This window comes from Hylobates moloch, unplaced genomic scaffold (assembly GCF_009828535.3).
Source record: "Hylobates moloch isolate HMO894 unplaced genomic scaffold, HMol_V3 SCAFFOLD_3, whole genome shotgun sequence".
Classification (NCBI taxonomy): Eukaryota; Metazoa; Chordata; class Mammalia; order Primates; family Hylobatidae; genus Hylobates; species Hylobates moloch.
The window spans coordinates 104,951,513-104,968,517 of NW_026652278.1; the positions used below are offsets into that span (position 1 = coordinate 104,951,513).

The 17,005-nt window shown below is 41.5% G+C and overlaps 1 protein-coding gene across 5 annotated transcripts in view; it reads left to right on the top strand.

Annotated features, from left to right (window-relative positions):
• The window catches only part of ALPK1 (alpha kinase 1), a 157,791-nt gene that overhangs the window by 123,894 nt on the left and 16,892 nt on the right, over positions 1-17,005 (top strand). For 4 of the 5 annotated variants that reach the window (XM_032145551.2, XM_058436642.1, XM_032145537.2 and 1 more), the window contains exons 5-6: positions 3,922-4,120; positions 16,083-16,142. In XM_032145551.2, the coding sequence (XP_032001442.1) occupies positions 3,922-4,120; positions 16,083-16,142 (259 nt within the window). The remainder of the gene's footprint in view (positions 1-3,921; positions 4,121-16,082; positions 16,143-17,005) is intronic. The other variant, XM_032145553.2, reaches the window with a different exon arrangement.

Genomic DNA, 17,005 nt, shown 5'->3' on the forward strand with positions numbered 1-17,005 from the left:
TGGCCAACATAGTGAAACCCTGTCTCTACTAAAAAATACAAAAATTAGCCGGGCGTGGTGGCATGCACCTGTAGTCCCTGCTACTCAGGAGGCTGAGGCAGGAGAATTGCTTGAATCCGAGAGGCAGAGGTTGCAGTGAGCAGTGATCGCACCACTGCACTCCAGCTTGGGTGACAGAGCAAGGCTTCATCTCAGAAAAAAAAAAAATGGAGAGCAGAACTAGAAATCAAGTACGCACTGAAGTGTAACATCAAAAAGAGGGCATTCACGGGCTATCTGAGTACCCCCCAAGGTCCATAGCCATGAGCAGGGTGGCAGGAATAGTGTTGTCCTTTCTAAGCAAAAGTAGAAAGAAGGCTGTCAGTGGCAGAAACTTCAAGTACTGAAGATAGTAGTTGAAGATACAAAACGAAGGACTATATCTATGTGTCCTTAGCACAGAAAGGACCCTTGCTGAGATACTGGCCTTATTAGACACAGCTGGCCACATATAAAACTATCAGTTTGCTTTTCCATCTTTGATTTACATTTTATGAATGCCAATGAGTGATTTTTTTTTTTTTTTTTTTTTGATACCGAGTCTTGCTCTGTTGCCCAGGCTAGAGTGCAGTGGCACAATCTTGGCTCACTACAATCTCTGCCTCCTCCTGGGTTTAAGTGATTCTCCTGCCTCAGCCTCCCGAGTAGCTGGAACTACAGGCATGCGCCACCACACCTGGCTAATTTTGGTATTTTTAGTAGAGATGGGGTTTCACCATGTTGGCCAGGCTGGTCTTGAACTTCTGACCTCAAGTGATCCACCCACCTCAGCCTCCCAAAGTGCTGGGATTACAGGCTTCAGCCACTGCGCCCAGCCAACAGACTTTTTCTCATTTTGAAACTTGTATTTTTCAGATTGATGGTTTATTTGACAAACTCAGTCAAAGTTTTGAGCATGGCAATTTTAGTTAGGCTTTTTCTGGTTGAAAGGAACAGAAGCTCAATCAAGTAAACACATAAAAAGGGGTGTGCATTATTTTGAAAATACATGTGGCATACTAAATGAGACATGTCATTCCTAGAATGGCACTCATGAAAACATGGACTTGCCTTCAGAGCCATTCTTGGATCTTCCCTTGTGTTGCCCGTAAACATGGCTTGGCTATACTCTACTTTCTTTCTATCCTTCAAAAACAGGCAAATTCTTTCTACATTTTTTAGTTCAGATTGATGTGCTGGTTTTTTAAAGCCTGGCCACAGAATCATGAGGGGTCAGGTTATCAGGTAGCTACTCTCAATCAGGTGGCCTTGATCTGGTGGTGGGGTGGAGAAAAAAGGGTGTCAAGGCCAAGTAGCAAAATACACGGCTACCTCAAAGACAGGGGCTGTGGGCACAGCAGTTTCCCTAGAAAGGGTTATGGTGTGCCTTAGAAAGGCACTTATTCATGTCAGGGTCTTTGGGAGGATCCGATCAATAGTACCTCTCTTCCTCTCCTGGATTCTGAGCAAATGGAGGAATAAAACAAAAGAGGCAAACAAGAGATGAAATATTCCCCTTAATTCTAATAAAGAGTAAGTTAGAAGATAGAGCTTTGTATTAGACACAGGGAATCTGCTAGTGGAACCCCAAAATTATATAGACTTCCCATTTAGTCACAGGAATTACAGGGTCAAGCAGAATACTCCATGTAGGGCGGCTTGCTAGACAAGACTTATGATATAGAAAAGTAATGACAAATTGCTGTTTCCTTTAGACAGCTTGTTCCCAAGAGAAAAAAGGGAGAGAGAAGTCATACATGCCCACTTTATTCTTCTAAAATTTACCAGTCGGATTAGTCACTCCACCCCTCATGAAGCAGAGTGGGGAAAGTGATAGAAAGAGGCCAAGGATGCTATGGTCATTGAGCTTCCGTCACATGGAAGGAAACATCGAGAGGAAAGAAGAGATATTCTCCCCAACAGTTGGCAACTCTATCACAGTGAGAGCAATGATCGACTCAGACCAAAAAGATAAACAGAGTAAAAAATTTTATACTTAATAAACACACTGGTAGTTTAAAAATCTTAACATGTTAAGTAAGCATCAGTTTTAAAAAAGAAAGATTATTGTGCTGGTATTTGGCAGGCATTACCTGATTGATGAAAGCCTGTAAATACAAATATTCTGTAACCAATTATGCATATGGTATTTATTAACATAATAGTAAATATCAGATAATTGACTCAAAGGGGACCCTCTGCAGATCTCTGAACTTGCTTTGTGCAACTCTCTTCTTCTGGTACTCTGCCCCGTTAACTCCCTACCTGGGTCTCTCCAGACTCCCAGCAGCTCCATCCAGCTTTCTAACATAGAGTCAGGACAACAAGGGCGCCTGTAGGATCTGGATTTGGACCTCCTGTGTTCAAACCCCAGCTCTTAGTCACAGGTCATGTGACCTTGGCATATCACTTCACCTCTTTGCATCTCAGGTTTCCCATCTTACAGATGAGAATAATAATAGAACCTGCCTCTTAGGATTGCTAGGAGGATTTATTGAATTAGTGCATATAAATCACCTAGCACTGTGCCTGGCACCTGGTTTTGCCCAGTAAGTTTTAGTACTTAGCATTATGTGGTGATGAAAGCAGTACTTTGTGTAGCAACATTGTGGTAGGAAAATGGGCAATGCTTACAATGCTTTCTAGGCTTCATGCGTGAATAAACATGCCCAGAAAGCACTCAGCGTGATTTAGTCTAGCATATGAAGATAATTGTATTTGGGTGATAAACTCATTTATGCTACTAGCTATGTAACCACTAAATCAAAGGTCTTTAGTATAACACCCTAGCAGAGCAAAAGATGATGATGTTTTTTCATAAAAACTTGATTATTTATTTCTACTTCTGGCTCTTTATGTTACACTTTCATTTCATGCCGGTTTTCTTCTTTTTCTTATTTTATTCATTAACTAAACATGATGATATAAGTCAAATATGGACTGTTATCTACAATTCCATATTTCTTCCTAATTAAAATGTAGGCAATAAATGAAGCAGAGTGTCATGAACTAATGTGGAAGTTCTCCCAGATGATGATGATTGAAAGAAGAAAACAGCAGAACAATATGTTTAGTGTGACGTCATTTATGTATGAGAGAGAGAGAAAGAGATAGGAAGGGTAGGAGAAGGCAAAGCAAGACAACGATCAATTAATGTCTAAATACAAATAAAAGGATAGACGTTCTGGAAGGAACGTCTCTCCCAAACCATTGTCAAGGAGAATTGGAGCAGGAGGAGAAGAAATAAGATAAGGGGTGGGGAAACTATGGGGTGCTTTTACTTTTTACCCTATATAGTTTTGTCGTTGTTGTTGTTGTTGAGACGGAGTCTCGCTCTGTCGCCCAGGCTAGAGTACAGTGGCTGGATCTCGGCTCACTGCAACCTCCGCCTCCTGGGTTCAAGTGATTCTCCCGCCTCAGCCTCCCGAGTAGCTGGGACTACAGGCGCATGCCACTACACCCAGCTAATTTTTGTATTTTTAGTAGAGACGGGGTTTCACCATGTTGGCCAGGCTGGTCTCGAAATCCAGGCCTTAAGAGATCCACCCGCCTCGGCCTCGCAAAGTGCTGAGATTAGAGGCGTGAGCCACCACGCCCGGCCCTACTTTTTACCCTATGCACTTTAGTATTGTTTGAGTTTTTAACAACAGGAAGTATGCATTTATCGCTTCCATAATTTTATAAATGTAATGGGGGAGATTGAATGAAGGAAATACTATTTTATTGCACAATTGAACTGGACTTTTCTATTTTCTTTCTTTTGGTTCAGCTGCCTAACAAAGTATTTTTCTCTTCCTAGCTGTGGGTTTTGTTGTATTAATGAAAATGCCTCCCACGCTAAGCCTGGCCCTCAGCCTGCCAGCGTTTCCGCCTGGCTCACGATGTTCCACGCTGTTCCTCCAGGCGTGCCTGAGGGCCTCCATCCTCGCTCGGGACTGTGCGGCTGCGGCAGCTATTGTGTTCTTGGTGGACCGGTTCATGTATGGGCTCGACGTCTCTGGAAAACTTCTGCAGGTCGCCAAAGGTCTCCACAAGTTGCAGCCAGCCACGCCAATTGCCCCGCAGGTGGTTATTCGCCAAGCCCGAATCTCCGTGAACTCAGGTATGCTCCCTCCTGCCGGCCGCCCCCGCGTTCTCAGTGTCTTCTGGTCTGCATCTCCCCTTCCCTCCCGAGCTACTTGACCTCTGTGGGACACCCGGAGCACCCGGGCCCTGTGTGCCATCTTTCGGAGCCCGGGGCTCCCCTCCCCCGCCCCTGTGCCCTTCCACCCGCCTCTTTGCCAGCACAAAGGCCCTGGCATAAAGGGTTTCAGAGCCAAAAGCAGTAGAGAAAATTGTGAAAGGGTGTGGAAAATACTAATTGGAGCTTTTGTCTTCTAACAAATCTGTCCTGCTGCTTTCAAACAGGGGTATCTGAATTGCTATACTTCTGACCAAGAGTCTTTAAAAAGCAGATTAGAATTCTACTATTTTCTCTTCGCTCTCCTGTCTCCTTTCTGTAGGGCCACTTGACTAAGCTGACAATAGAGCTGACAAACCCACTGAAGTAATTTAAGGGTTTTTTTTCATCATTCAGAACACCGGTACAGTACCTGATTAGGTCTTAAAGTATCTTTTTTTTTTCCTGTCACTTTGAATGAAATGAAAAAGGAGGCTGACATTCTAACTTAAGATGTGGTGTGGAAGAGGGCTGGAGGGGAGGGGGGCCTGCTATGCATTACTGCAAAGTCCACTTCCATAGAATTCTTGAATTATTTAAATTGCTGATAGCCATTAGATTTAGAAACGTGTAGCCTGTTATTCCTGTTTCCAAGACTGAAAAAGTAAAGGATGAAAAGAGAAGGCAAGTTACCCCTCCCAGAAATGGGACTGGTTCATTTTCTGACTGGTTATAGCTATTGCTATTATTTTAATAACTCTGGTCTTTAAGAGGTTAAAATCTCTTTACTTCATTTCCTTTGAAAAGGAACTGTACTAACTATGCTAAATAGGACAATTGCTGAATGCAGAGAGGGACAAAGACAAAAGGACATGGGAGAAATGGGCTAGTGGAGGTTACCTTTTCAAAAGCCCAAGTTCATTTACGCTCAAGTTCTTGCAACTGTGCATAAATTGTGCATGTCTTGTTATTTACTTATCTCAAGTAACTCAGGGACAGAGCTGAACTTAGGAAAAATTTCTTCTTTCAAATGTTCCTGATATAATTTATAATGTGTGGGATATGAAAGAAACTTAACAACTGTTGTTCCTTCTGATGGTGTCAGATGGCAATGACGTATGAGCAGGGCATTCTCTGAAGGGAACAGAGTGGTGAAGGCTGGAGGGTACAGACAGGGTTCTAATATTGGTTCTCATCAAGAAGAGCTTGAAACAGAGTTAATGTAGCATATTTTGTGCCATACAGCATTGCTATAGTGTGACATGGAAATTGAGGTCAAATGGTAAACAGGGACATTGATAGCTTTGCTTTTACATGTCCAAACTGGTCTTTCAGGTTTCCATTTTTGTTTTTGTTTTGTTTTTGAGACAGTCTTGCTCTGTTGCCCAAACTGGAGTGCAGTGGCCTGATCACAACCCACTGCAGCCTCGACTTCCGGGGCTCAGGTAATGTTCCCCGCTCAGCCTCCTAAGTAGCTGAGACTGTAGGCATGCGCCACCACATCCAGCTATTTTTTGTATTTTTTGTAAAGACTGAGTTTTGCCATGTTGCCCAGGCTTCTGTCAAACTCCTGACCTCAGGTGATCCACCCACCTCGGCCTCCCAAAATGCTGGGATTACAGGTGTAAGCTGTCATGCGTGACCCGGTTTCCTTTTTTTAAATTGGTTGTGGGAGGCTTTTTAAAATTATTTCTCTCAAGATTCTAACCAGGTGGTATAGCAGTTTTCTCCTGATAACGAGAAAGCTTTGGGATGATCATGATGAATAGGATGCTCCTCTGCTCACATTATCCTGTGTCTAACATAAAGGTCCTGGATCTTTTTCCCCAATGGCTGGGATTGTCTTTTCCTCAGAGACACTATTAGAAGTGCCACAGAAAGACAAATATAGCCTCACAGTTAAGTCTTCTTGTGTAAACGTCTACTCCAAAACATCTGGAGCCTCCACCTACACTGGGTGTCTCAGAGAGAGAGAAGGACTGGGACTGAGAGCAGGGATGGCTTAGGGGTAACAGAAGAAGATTTGCTGAAAGGAGGCTCTCAGGCCCAGCACTTAGGAATTGTGAGGTGGAGAAGTGAAAGAGATTATATAATATTGTAAGAGGTAAGGAAGAAAAACAAAGGTAATATGAGAGGACAGCAGTCTTGCTATTATCCTTCTGATCCAGCGCTTCCTGGTATCCACCACAGGATTCCATCCAGCCAAACACTCAATGTAGCAGGATGTCAGAAGCAAGAGAAGACCCACAAGGCCAGGCACTACGGCTCATGCCTGTAATCCCAGTACTTTGGGAGGCCGAAGCAGGCGGATCACCTGAGGTCAGGGGTTCAAGACCAGCCTGGCCAACATGATGAAACCCCGTCTCTACTAAAAACTACAAAAATTAGCCAGGTGTGGTGGCAGGCGCCTGTAATCCCAGCTACTTAGGAGGCTGAGGCAGGAGAATCACTTGAACTCTGGAGGTGGAAGTTGCAGTGAGGTGAGATCACGCCATTGTACTCCAGCCTGGGGCACAAGATCGAGACTTTGTCTCAAAAAAAAAAAAAAAAAAAAAGAAGACTCACAAGGCCTGCTCACCTCACTCTTGCCTGAAATTAGGAGACAAGCTCTTTCAAACCACAGTTACAGATAAAGGCTCAGATTTCCAATTCCATCAACATGGAGGACTGAGCAAGTGCAGAATCTTCTCCCATTACAAATACGTAAATATGGTGAATTAAAGATTTGTAGGTACCTGAAACATAAAAGGTATTTAAAATCACAGCAGTAGACTACTGCTTACGACATGTAGCCAGAGGAACTTACACTTGAGCAAAGTCCTCAAGGGAAGGGGCTGTCATTTTAATCCCTGGGCAGAGATGAGAGACAGTTGCCTTGTGCCCATGTGAGAAGTAAAATATTTGCATCAAGCTGGAATTCTTAAAGGTTTACACAGGCTGTAAAAGGAGACAACAATCCCACCAGCCTGCCCAGAGAAGTTACAAGGACGCTTGCTCTCTGCCCAAGCTCTGGGATGGAGGGGAAAAAAAAACTCCCATCTAAAATAAAAGTCTCAACTCTGTGCCGAATTTGAGTGTGGAGTCTGAATTTACTCTGCCCACAAAGCAGGAAACCTGCCATCAAATAACAAAAAAAATTGTTCAAGACTGAAATTTCTGGGCCGCAGGAGATCAAATGCAAAACTATACTCTAGAGAAGTATCCACACCCCAGGGCCATGGGAATCTCACAGGAAAATATTCTTGGCTAAAGATGACCTTACATTAAAATTCATAAGCAACAGGCTGGGCAGTGGCTCACGCCTGTAATCCCAGCATTTTGGGAGGCCAAGGCGGGTGGATTACCTGAAGTCAGGAGTTTGAGACCAGCCTGGCTAACGTGGCGAAACCCCATCTCTATTAAAAATACAAAAAATTGGCCTGGTGTGGTGGCAGGCGCATGAAATCCCAGCTACTTGGGAGGCTGAGGCAGGAGAACTGCTTGAACCCAGAAGGCAGAGGTTGCAGTGAACCGAGATCATGCCATTGCACTTCAGCCTGGGTGACAGAGTGAGACTCTGTCTCAAAAAAAAAAAAAAAAAAGAAAGAAAGAAAGAAAACAAAAAAGAAAAAAAGAGAAAGTAATAGTAGTTGATGGGGAATTCCCCACAGAACAGGCAGCGCATACAAGTTTGTTTTTATATAGACAGGATACAAGAATTCAACTACAAAACCATGGCTGAAGAGCACAGAACACCCTGCCGGTTGGTGAGATAAGTTTTGGCGTTTCACCTGCTAATAAGGGTGCCCAACTGGCAACCAGACTGCTTCAGTGGGGTGAATGAGATAAAATAAATCCTTAGAAAAATGAAGTAAAAAACAAAGATACAAAAATGCAAGCTTAATGTATTTATTATCATCAGCTTCAAGAGTTATACAATTATTTTGGCAAATCATAATAAAAATTTCTAAATGCTCACTCTCAGTGTTTCACTTAATCTCCTCGATTCAGGCCAGCAACAAAAAGACACAAATAGTAGTGCTCCAGAGTAGTGCTCCCCAAACTTCAGTGTGCTCTGAATCCCCTGAAGATCTTATTAAAATGCAGATTCCGATTCAGTAGATCTCTGGTACGGCCTGAGATGCTGCTGTTCTATGAAATTTGCTTGACTAGCAAGGGATCATCTAAAGATTCTAAACATGTGCCTGGCTGCCCACCTGGGACAAATGACCACTAACAACCTTAAAATCAAGGTACATTTTCTACAGCCAGTTTCTCAGATGTTCCAACCCCATAACTGACCTACCAGAAATGTACTCCTGCAATACCATTAACAGTGAGGGAGAAAATTATGAAACTGGAAACTGTACTTAAAGAAAATATTGAAAATGAAGCACAGAGAGCCAAGCAGATGAAAATAGAGAAGTTTAAAAAACTCAAAGAGATTGAAAAAAACACAGAAGCATAGGAAGACTTCTAGCAGGACTAACTAGACTCAGAATTGGAGAAAATTATGTCTTTACACTGAAGAAGTATATCTAGCCTTGGGCAAAAAAGTTTTAGGCCGGGCATGGTGACTCACACCTGTAATCCCAGGACTTTAGGAGGACAAGGAGGGAGGGATCGCATGAGTCCAGGAGTTCAAGACCAGCCTGGGCAACACAGGGTGATCTCATCTCTACAAAAAAATAAACAAAATCAACCAGGTGTGGTGACATGTAGCTGTAGTCTCAGCTACTCCAGAGGCTACGGTGGGAGGGTCTCTTGAGCCCAGGAGGTTGAGGCTGCAGTGAGCCATGATTATATCACTGCACTCCAGCCTGAGTGACAGAGCAAGACCCTGTCTCAAAAATATATATATATATTTTTAAATAAATTCACATCTAGACCATATCTAATGTGGTAAACTATAGAAAATCAAACAATAAGAAAGTCTTAAACAGACAGAAAAGACAGATTAATATAAGAAGTATATTTAGACTAACAAAAGATATCTTATCAATATTAAGAGTCCAGAAAGCAAGAGAATCTTCAAAAACTTGAGAGGACATAGGTTTCGACCTAGGATTTTATACCTAGCAAAATTGTCATTCAAAAGTGAAGATAAAATAGACATTTTCAGACCTGATTGACTAAAAATGAATTATTCTCAAGACAGCTCTCTCTCATTCACACACACACTCACATACACACTAAAGGATGCATTTTTCTAAGGAGAAAATTGAACTTAGAATGAAGAATTAGAGAGTAAAAAAAGATGATGACTAAAGAATGTGGTAAATACATTAGCCGTATAAGATTAAAATAAAAAGAAATTATATAGCAATATCACTTATCTAATTAATAAGGTGCAAAAAATCTTAAAATATTACCAAATTGACCAACATTGTATTAAATTAATAATGCATTACAATCAAGGAAGGTTTATTCCAGATGTATAAGGATAGTGGGTTTTATTTTTATTTTTATTTTTTTGGGACACGATCTCACTCTGTTACCCAGGCTAGAGTACAGCGGTGCAATCATGGGTCACTGTAGCCTCAACCTTCCAGGCCCAAGCAATCCTCCCACTTTAGCCTTCCAAGTACCTGGGACTACAGGCATGTGCCACCATGCCCAGCTAACTTTTTTATTTTCTGTAGAGTCGAGGTCTATGTTGCCCAGGCTGGTCTTGAATTCCTGGCCTCAAGCAATCCTCCTGCCTCAGCTTCCCAAAGTCCTGGGATTATAGGCATGAGCCACTGTGCCTGGCTGATAGTTAAATATTTTTAGATCTATTCATTTAGTGCACCACATACACAGAATATAGAAGAAAAAGTATGCGTTCACCTAAATAGATTTTTTAAAGTTAATAAAATTTTCAACCGACTTAGGTTAAAAATGCAAACTAGGGATAGAAATGTAATCAGGTGACAGAAACCACACAGTAATTTGAACAAGGAAAGTTCAGTACAAAGAATTGCTATTTCAGGGGATTAGAGTAATGAGGGCTTGGCTAGTGAAAAGTAAAGAGAACTCTAAAGAAGAACTCTAAAGAGTGCAGGATAGCAATTTTAAGGTATAGCCACTATTCCCTGGACTCAGATAGAACACCTAAAAAAGAGCTCCTGGTCCTCATACCTATGCACACCATGGCTGAGATCAAGACTTTTTGGAGAAGGCACAGACATGGCTCGCCGCATGGCAGAGAAGTCACCAAGGTTCCATGCTGGCAGAACTCGCTGGAAACCCACCTTCTGAATGTTGGGGGAAGCCGTCCACGGGGAGGCGCTGTGCCTTAGAACTCACCACAAAGCTGCCTTTACAGAGTGCCAGGGGAAACTGGTCACCAGAGGAGCCTAACTGACAGCACTCCACTGTAAAGTCAGCTGAGAGGACTGACTGCCAGGTTCGGCTGACCTCTGCACACTGAGGAGACAGATGCTACAGAAGTCACCTATGTTGCAGGAGTCAGGCACAGGGAAAGCTATGAAAGCCTGTGCTGTAGGAGTCAGGCATTTAGGAAGTGGTACCCGCAGTGGCCTGGCCAGAGGAGCACACGAAGTCAGGATGAGAAGCACCCTTCACATGCAGCGTCCTTCCACACCCCACGATGACAAGGCTTACCATCTTGCCAGCTGACAAAGGGGAAATGTATACCAGATCCATCCCCATGATCACAAAGCAGGTATTGAAGGGTGGATTGGAACTGAAAGATAAGTTGGAGCTGAAAAATGATAAGTTCCTCCCTGCATAGGAGGGAACTTTCTTAAACTGATAAAAGGAAGTAACTGAAAGCCTCCAGCAAAACCAGTGATGAAAAATTATAAGAATTCCTTTTTAAGTCAGGTCAAGAAAAAAAGTACCTCATTACTGCTTCTATTTGATACTTTCCCGGAAGTCCTCTCAAGGCAATAAGAAAATGAAAGGAAATAAAAGGTATAAAGGCTAGAAATGAATAAACAAAAACAGTATGATTTGTAGACAATATGGCTGCACACATAGAATACTCCAAGAAATCCACAGTGTTAGAATTAAAAAAATTAACAAGGTTCATGAATACAAAGTCAATATTTTTAAATGCCCATTCTTAGCAACAAAACCTAATTAGAAATATATCTTTTAAAAATACAGATTGCATTGATAAATTTATTTGTGTAGGTATTTCATTTGATATCTCTCTTTTTAAATATATTGGTATGAATAAATTTAATTAGACTGTAAGCCATGATTTCAGATACTAATTTTCTTTTATTCTCTCTTTCTCTTTCTTTTTCTGGACAAATATATGTGGAAAGCCTGCTATGTGCCAACAATTGCATTAGGCCTTTAGGATAGTTATAAAGATGATCAAGATATGGTTCATTATCTTCAAGTGGTTCAAGTTGGGGGAGAAGATAGAACTATAAAAAAATTAAAAATAGCAAAACAATGAGGTTTTAAAACAGAGAGAAAATTAGAAAGGGAGGGAGGGAAGAAAAGAGGAAGAAAGGCAGAAGGGAAAGAAAGAGGAAAGGAAGGATGAAAGGAAAGAGGTAGAGAGAAAGGGAGGGAGGACAGTAACTTTAAAAATTGGTAAGGGAAGGAGACAAGATGAGAAACTCTAAAAACTGCAGATATTATTTCATGCTATATGTTCCCTCCTCTAATGACAGAAAGAGAATGTGAGGAAAGAAAATTATATCCTGCATGGCTAAAAATGGTCCCCTACAAAAATATCATGTTGGACAACTAATCTGAAATAGTGGTATCTCTGGGAAGCAGTTTAGCACTGGTGAGTTTGGACTTTCATGGCAGGCTGCCTTGGTTCATATCTTTTGGTAATGATACTTATCCTCTGCAAGGCCCATTTCTTTATTTGTGAAATGAAGACAATACAGTGCTTAGATATAATTTAGAACAATGTCTGTCACATAGTAAACACGTAATAAACGGTAGCTCTTATTGTTATTATTATTACTATTATTACCTTGAAGACAGGGGCTCTGTCTTGTTCATCATTCCATCTCCACGTCTTAGCACAGTCCCTGGCACAATTCAAACATGTATTTGGATGAATGACAAATATCTATTGAGTATTTGCCCTGTTGCAAGCATTGTTAGAAGTACATGGGACAGGGCAGTGAACAAAACAGACAAAACCTCCTACTGTCTTAGAGTTCACACTCTGCTGCGGAGACCCAGGCAATGAGGAAATAATTAACATATACAATGTGTCTTAAGGCAATAAATGACAAAGAAAAATAAAGCAGAGGTGAGAAACGGTGGCAGTGTTTTGGTGATCATTTGCTTTGCAACAAGCCACTCCCCAAAGTTAGTGGCCTAAAATAATTTAATCACAGCTCATGTTCTGGCTACAATAATACACATCCCTCTCACGTGCAAAATACACTCACTCCTCCCTCAGGGCCTCGTGCCATTAAGGGTTCAGGTTCAAAGCTTAAGATCTTATCCTCTGTAGTAGGTTTAGGGACAAACAAGTCTTCTCAGGTACTTCTTCTGGGGACACAGAGACTTGTGAACTAAAAGACAAGTTATCTACCTTCCAACACAACTGACATGCAATGGGGATACAGGAAAAGATAATTTCAATAGGCGCTTCTGTGCAAAAGTGGGGAAATGAGAGTCACGCAGCAGTCACGGTTCATATTAATCTAAAATCTAGCCAGGCATATATCCCAAGTCTTCCTGATGTGAGGACAAGAATTATTTCTTGATTAGGGCTCACTTTTTCTCTTTGAGAATGGTTCGCCTCAGCTTTTAGATTTGTCCTCCGAATCATCCTTCCTTGTCTATAAAATACATACATATACACATACATACATAGAGAGACTCTATCACACAGGCTGGAGTGCAATGGTGCGATCTCAGCTCACTGCAACCTACAACTCCTGGGTTCAAGCAATTCTCCTGTCTCAGCCTCCCGAGTAGCTGAGACTACAGGTGCATGCTACCATTCCTGGAGTAGCTGAGACTACAGGTGCATGCTACCCTTCCTGGCTACTTTTTGTATTTTTTTAGTACAGATGGGGTTTCGCCATATTGGTCAGGCTGGTTTCGAACTCCTGACCTCAGGTGATCCACCCGCCTCAGTCTCCCAAGGTGCTGGGATTACAGGCATGAGCCACCGTGCCCGCGGCCCACAAAATATTTTTTATGAAAACATCTCAGCCTGCTCCATGCCTATAGAAAGTTTGACTCCCAGATGTCTCTTTTCATTTTGAACTGTCTCTGCCCTTCTTAAATCAAGCTGATATAATTCCTTTAAATACTTTCTAGCTTTTTAACATATTAAATTAGAAAAAAAATGCCTACATTTATCTTTGAATGCTACTTTGGGCAACAAACCAAAGGGATACAGGACAGCACCCTTAAGATTCTTAGAAGCTCTTTCGCTTGGTCAGAGGGTCTGAGGTCTTAACAAAGTGTTTTACAGCCACGCCGTTGGTTTGATCTTGACCCTAAGGTCACATTTTACTGCCAGTGCCCTGAATTTGACCTTTGCCCCAGGTTTTAATATTTTAAATTTATCTTCAGAATGTCTTGCTGTCTGGAAAGACTATTCTGGGCCATCTCTATTTTCCCTAAATCTTGCTTAAAAATGGAATACCGTAGTCCCCCCTTATTCATGGGGGATACGTTCCAAGACCCCAGTAGATGCCCAAACCCAATTGCCATTAATCAAGATACATTTCTGTTTATGTCTTCTACCCACCGATTTAATGCCTTTTCCATCTTAACTAAGCGCCTATCACGCACTGTAGCCATACTTTCACAGTTTGAGATGTGACAGCAAAACTAGCATAAATCTCTTTTTCCTTCTTCACCATTTTTGGATAGAGGATGCATCCTTACCATAGACCTTAGCAAGCTTGGCATATGAATTTTTTCCTTCCTTATTAAGTTGAGAATTTTCACCTTCTCACTTAACAGAAGCACTTTACAGCTTCTCTTTGGCATATGCAAATTGCCAGCATCACTACTCCTGTTGTTTGCGGCCATTGTTAAGTAAAATATGGGTGACTTGAACACAAGCACTGCATTACCTGACAGACAGTTGATCTGATAATGGAGAGGGCTGCTAAGTGACTAATGGGTGGTCATCATAGATAGCATGGATCCTCTGGACAAAGGGATGGTTCATGTCCCAGGAAGGATGAGATTTCATCATGCTACTCAGAACGGCACACAATTTAAAACTTATGAATTGTTTATTCCTGGAATTTTCCGTTTAATATTTTTGGACTGCAGTTGACTGCTGGTAACTGAAACTGCAGAAAGGGAAACTGGGGACAGAGGGGACTACTGTAGTTTCTTCTTTAGATTATCGCTTTCTTCCTGTATTTTATCTTGGATAACTAAAAGATATACACTTTGGCACTTTCAATATCCTTCCTAGGTATCTCCTTAGCTAGACACCAAGTCCACTGGTTACATTTTGCTACATTCCACATTACTCCTGGAGACCATGTTGCCAAACTTTACAACACCATATAATGTCTGTTCCCTTTCTCAAACTTCCAGGAACAATTTCTTCACTGCCTTTTGTCTCTGCAACACCCTTCAAGTCTCCAAAGTTTTTGTTATAGTAGTACTCCACTTTTAAGTGCATGATTTTTCCATTGCTATGTTACAAGCCACTCCATGACTTAGTGGCTTAAAACAGTAATAATTTATTCAGTCTCATAATTTGTAGTTTGGGTGATTATTATAAGTACTGTCAGCTGGAAGCTGGGATAGCTAGAAGGTCTGGAACGGTCTCATCCACACACTAGGCATTTGGTACTGGCTGCCAGCTAAGAGCCCAGCGGAGGCCTCAGGAGAGGGCCTCAGCTGTCCTCTGCGTGGGTCTCTCCATGTGGCAGCCTCAGCTTCCTTAGAGCATTGGGCTAAGTTCCAAGAAGGGAAGGCAGAATTTATAGATCCCTTAACGCCCAGATTTCTGCCACATTCCATTGGTCAAAACAGGTCACAGGGCCAGTTGTGTTCAAGGTGAAGGGAAATAAACTCTAGATTCCACTTTTTGATGGAAAAATGACCAGGTCATCATTGCAAACGAATGTGAAGAATGGAACATATTGGTGTGGCCGTTTTTGGAAATACAACCTACCATAGCCAGAGTGTATGTCTATGTATGTAATTTAAAGTAAGATGGTCAGGGGAGGCCTTCAGAGACAGTGACATTTGAGCAAAGACCTGAAGAAGAAGAGAGGAAGCCTTGCAGATATTTAGGATGAAAGCATTACACACTGAAATAATTGTAAATACAAAAATTCTGATGTGGGAATGAGCCTGGTCTACTCAAGGGATGATAAGGAGGCCACTGTGACTGAAGTAGAGGGCCGAGAAGGAAGGAATAAGTAGTTAGAGGTGAGGTCAAAGAAGTCATGGAAGCCAGATCATGTAGGCCTTAGAGGCACCTAGAAAAAGGCATGTTTGATTAAAAGGATAAACAATTGTGTTTCCAACAGGTGTCCATAGAATAGGCCCTTCCTATGTGGTAGTAACAAAAATAAGTAAAAATTTGAGAAAGAAGCTCCTCACTCCCCACCCCCAAATTCCTTCCTGATAATTCCATAACTCGTTCCTGTCCATGGGCAACTCTATTCCACTTCCTGAAGTATAGCTTTCACAGGGAGGTGACACAGCCTGTTACAAAAGTTTGCCTCTACTCCTCAAGCCCTGCTCTATGTGAATGAATTATCACATACATATGAATCTAATTGCCATTTCAGATACTGTCCAACTTCCCACCTTACCAACTTAGGAAAACTTCGTCTTTCTCAGTTTTGTAGATGATGTCATTATTGATTTTAAATTATAAAATGGAATGCTTCCAAAGGAGGTTACAGTTCCTGCTGCAATATATCAATCTTAGAACATGAACGACTTGTAATTAAGTGCATGTTCAAAGCTAATTGTGTGGCATTTGGTTGCTGCTTTTCAGGAAAACTTTTAAAAGCAGAGTATATTCTGAGCAGTCTAATAAGCAACAATGGAGCAACAGGTGAGTACTTTCATATCTTCACAATGACCTTTACCTCAGCCCCGAACAGAACACTCATTTAATAACAACTTAGTGACTTAATAGTTACTATACATTAGATGTTTCCAGAGCTATCTAGAGCTGGCTTTGCCACTGATGAATGAAGAAGCTTTGATCAAGCAGCTTACGTCTCTGTGTCTCTGTTTTCTCTAAGTAAAAAAAAAAAAAAAAAAAAAAAAAAACAAGACAAGGAACCTACTATTGGCCTGCTTCCGTACAGAGTGTGTTATCTAATGGACAGTCACTGTCAAGGCAGATAACTCAGTGGGCGTTAGAAAGGTTCAACAGCAGCTTTTAAACAAAATTGTGATTGGAAATAAAAGCCTCTAAGTTCAGAAGAGTCTGCTTCGGCTTTATTGATTTAAATGGTTCAGAAAATAGATTTGATTTTTGGTACATAAGAACTTTAATAAAAACTTGTTTCAAAATGGATTTTCTTTCAATATTTAATTATCCATGAAAGGAAGCAAGTCCTAATAGTTAGGTAACAAATAACTTAAGCCTTCAGATATCTTGTCTGAATTTCTGGGCATTTAAGTTAGCAAGTTTACCAATAAGTTGAGCACAGTTTCCACTGGACTTTTAAACAGCATGCTTAGATGTGAGGTCTCAAACTCCCTGAAACTTGTGGACATTTCTAGTGGGGAGACAGTTTGGAATCCAAATATTAACCACACACCGCTCACTTGTGGCCACCATCACTAAACTACAATATACACTCTTGCCATCATGTGCGCGTGTGCGCACGTGTGCACGCACACACACACACACACACACACAAGGATTCAAAGCTAGGAAGAAAATAAATATTATCTGATGTGACA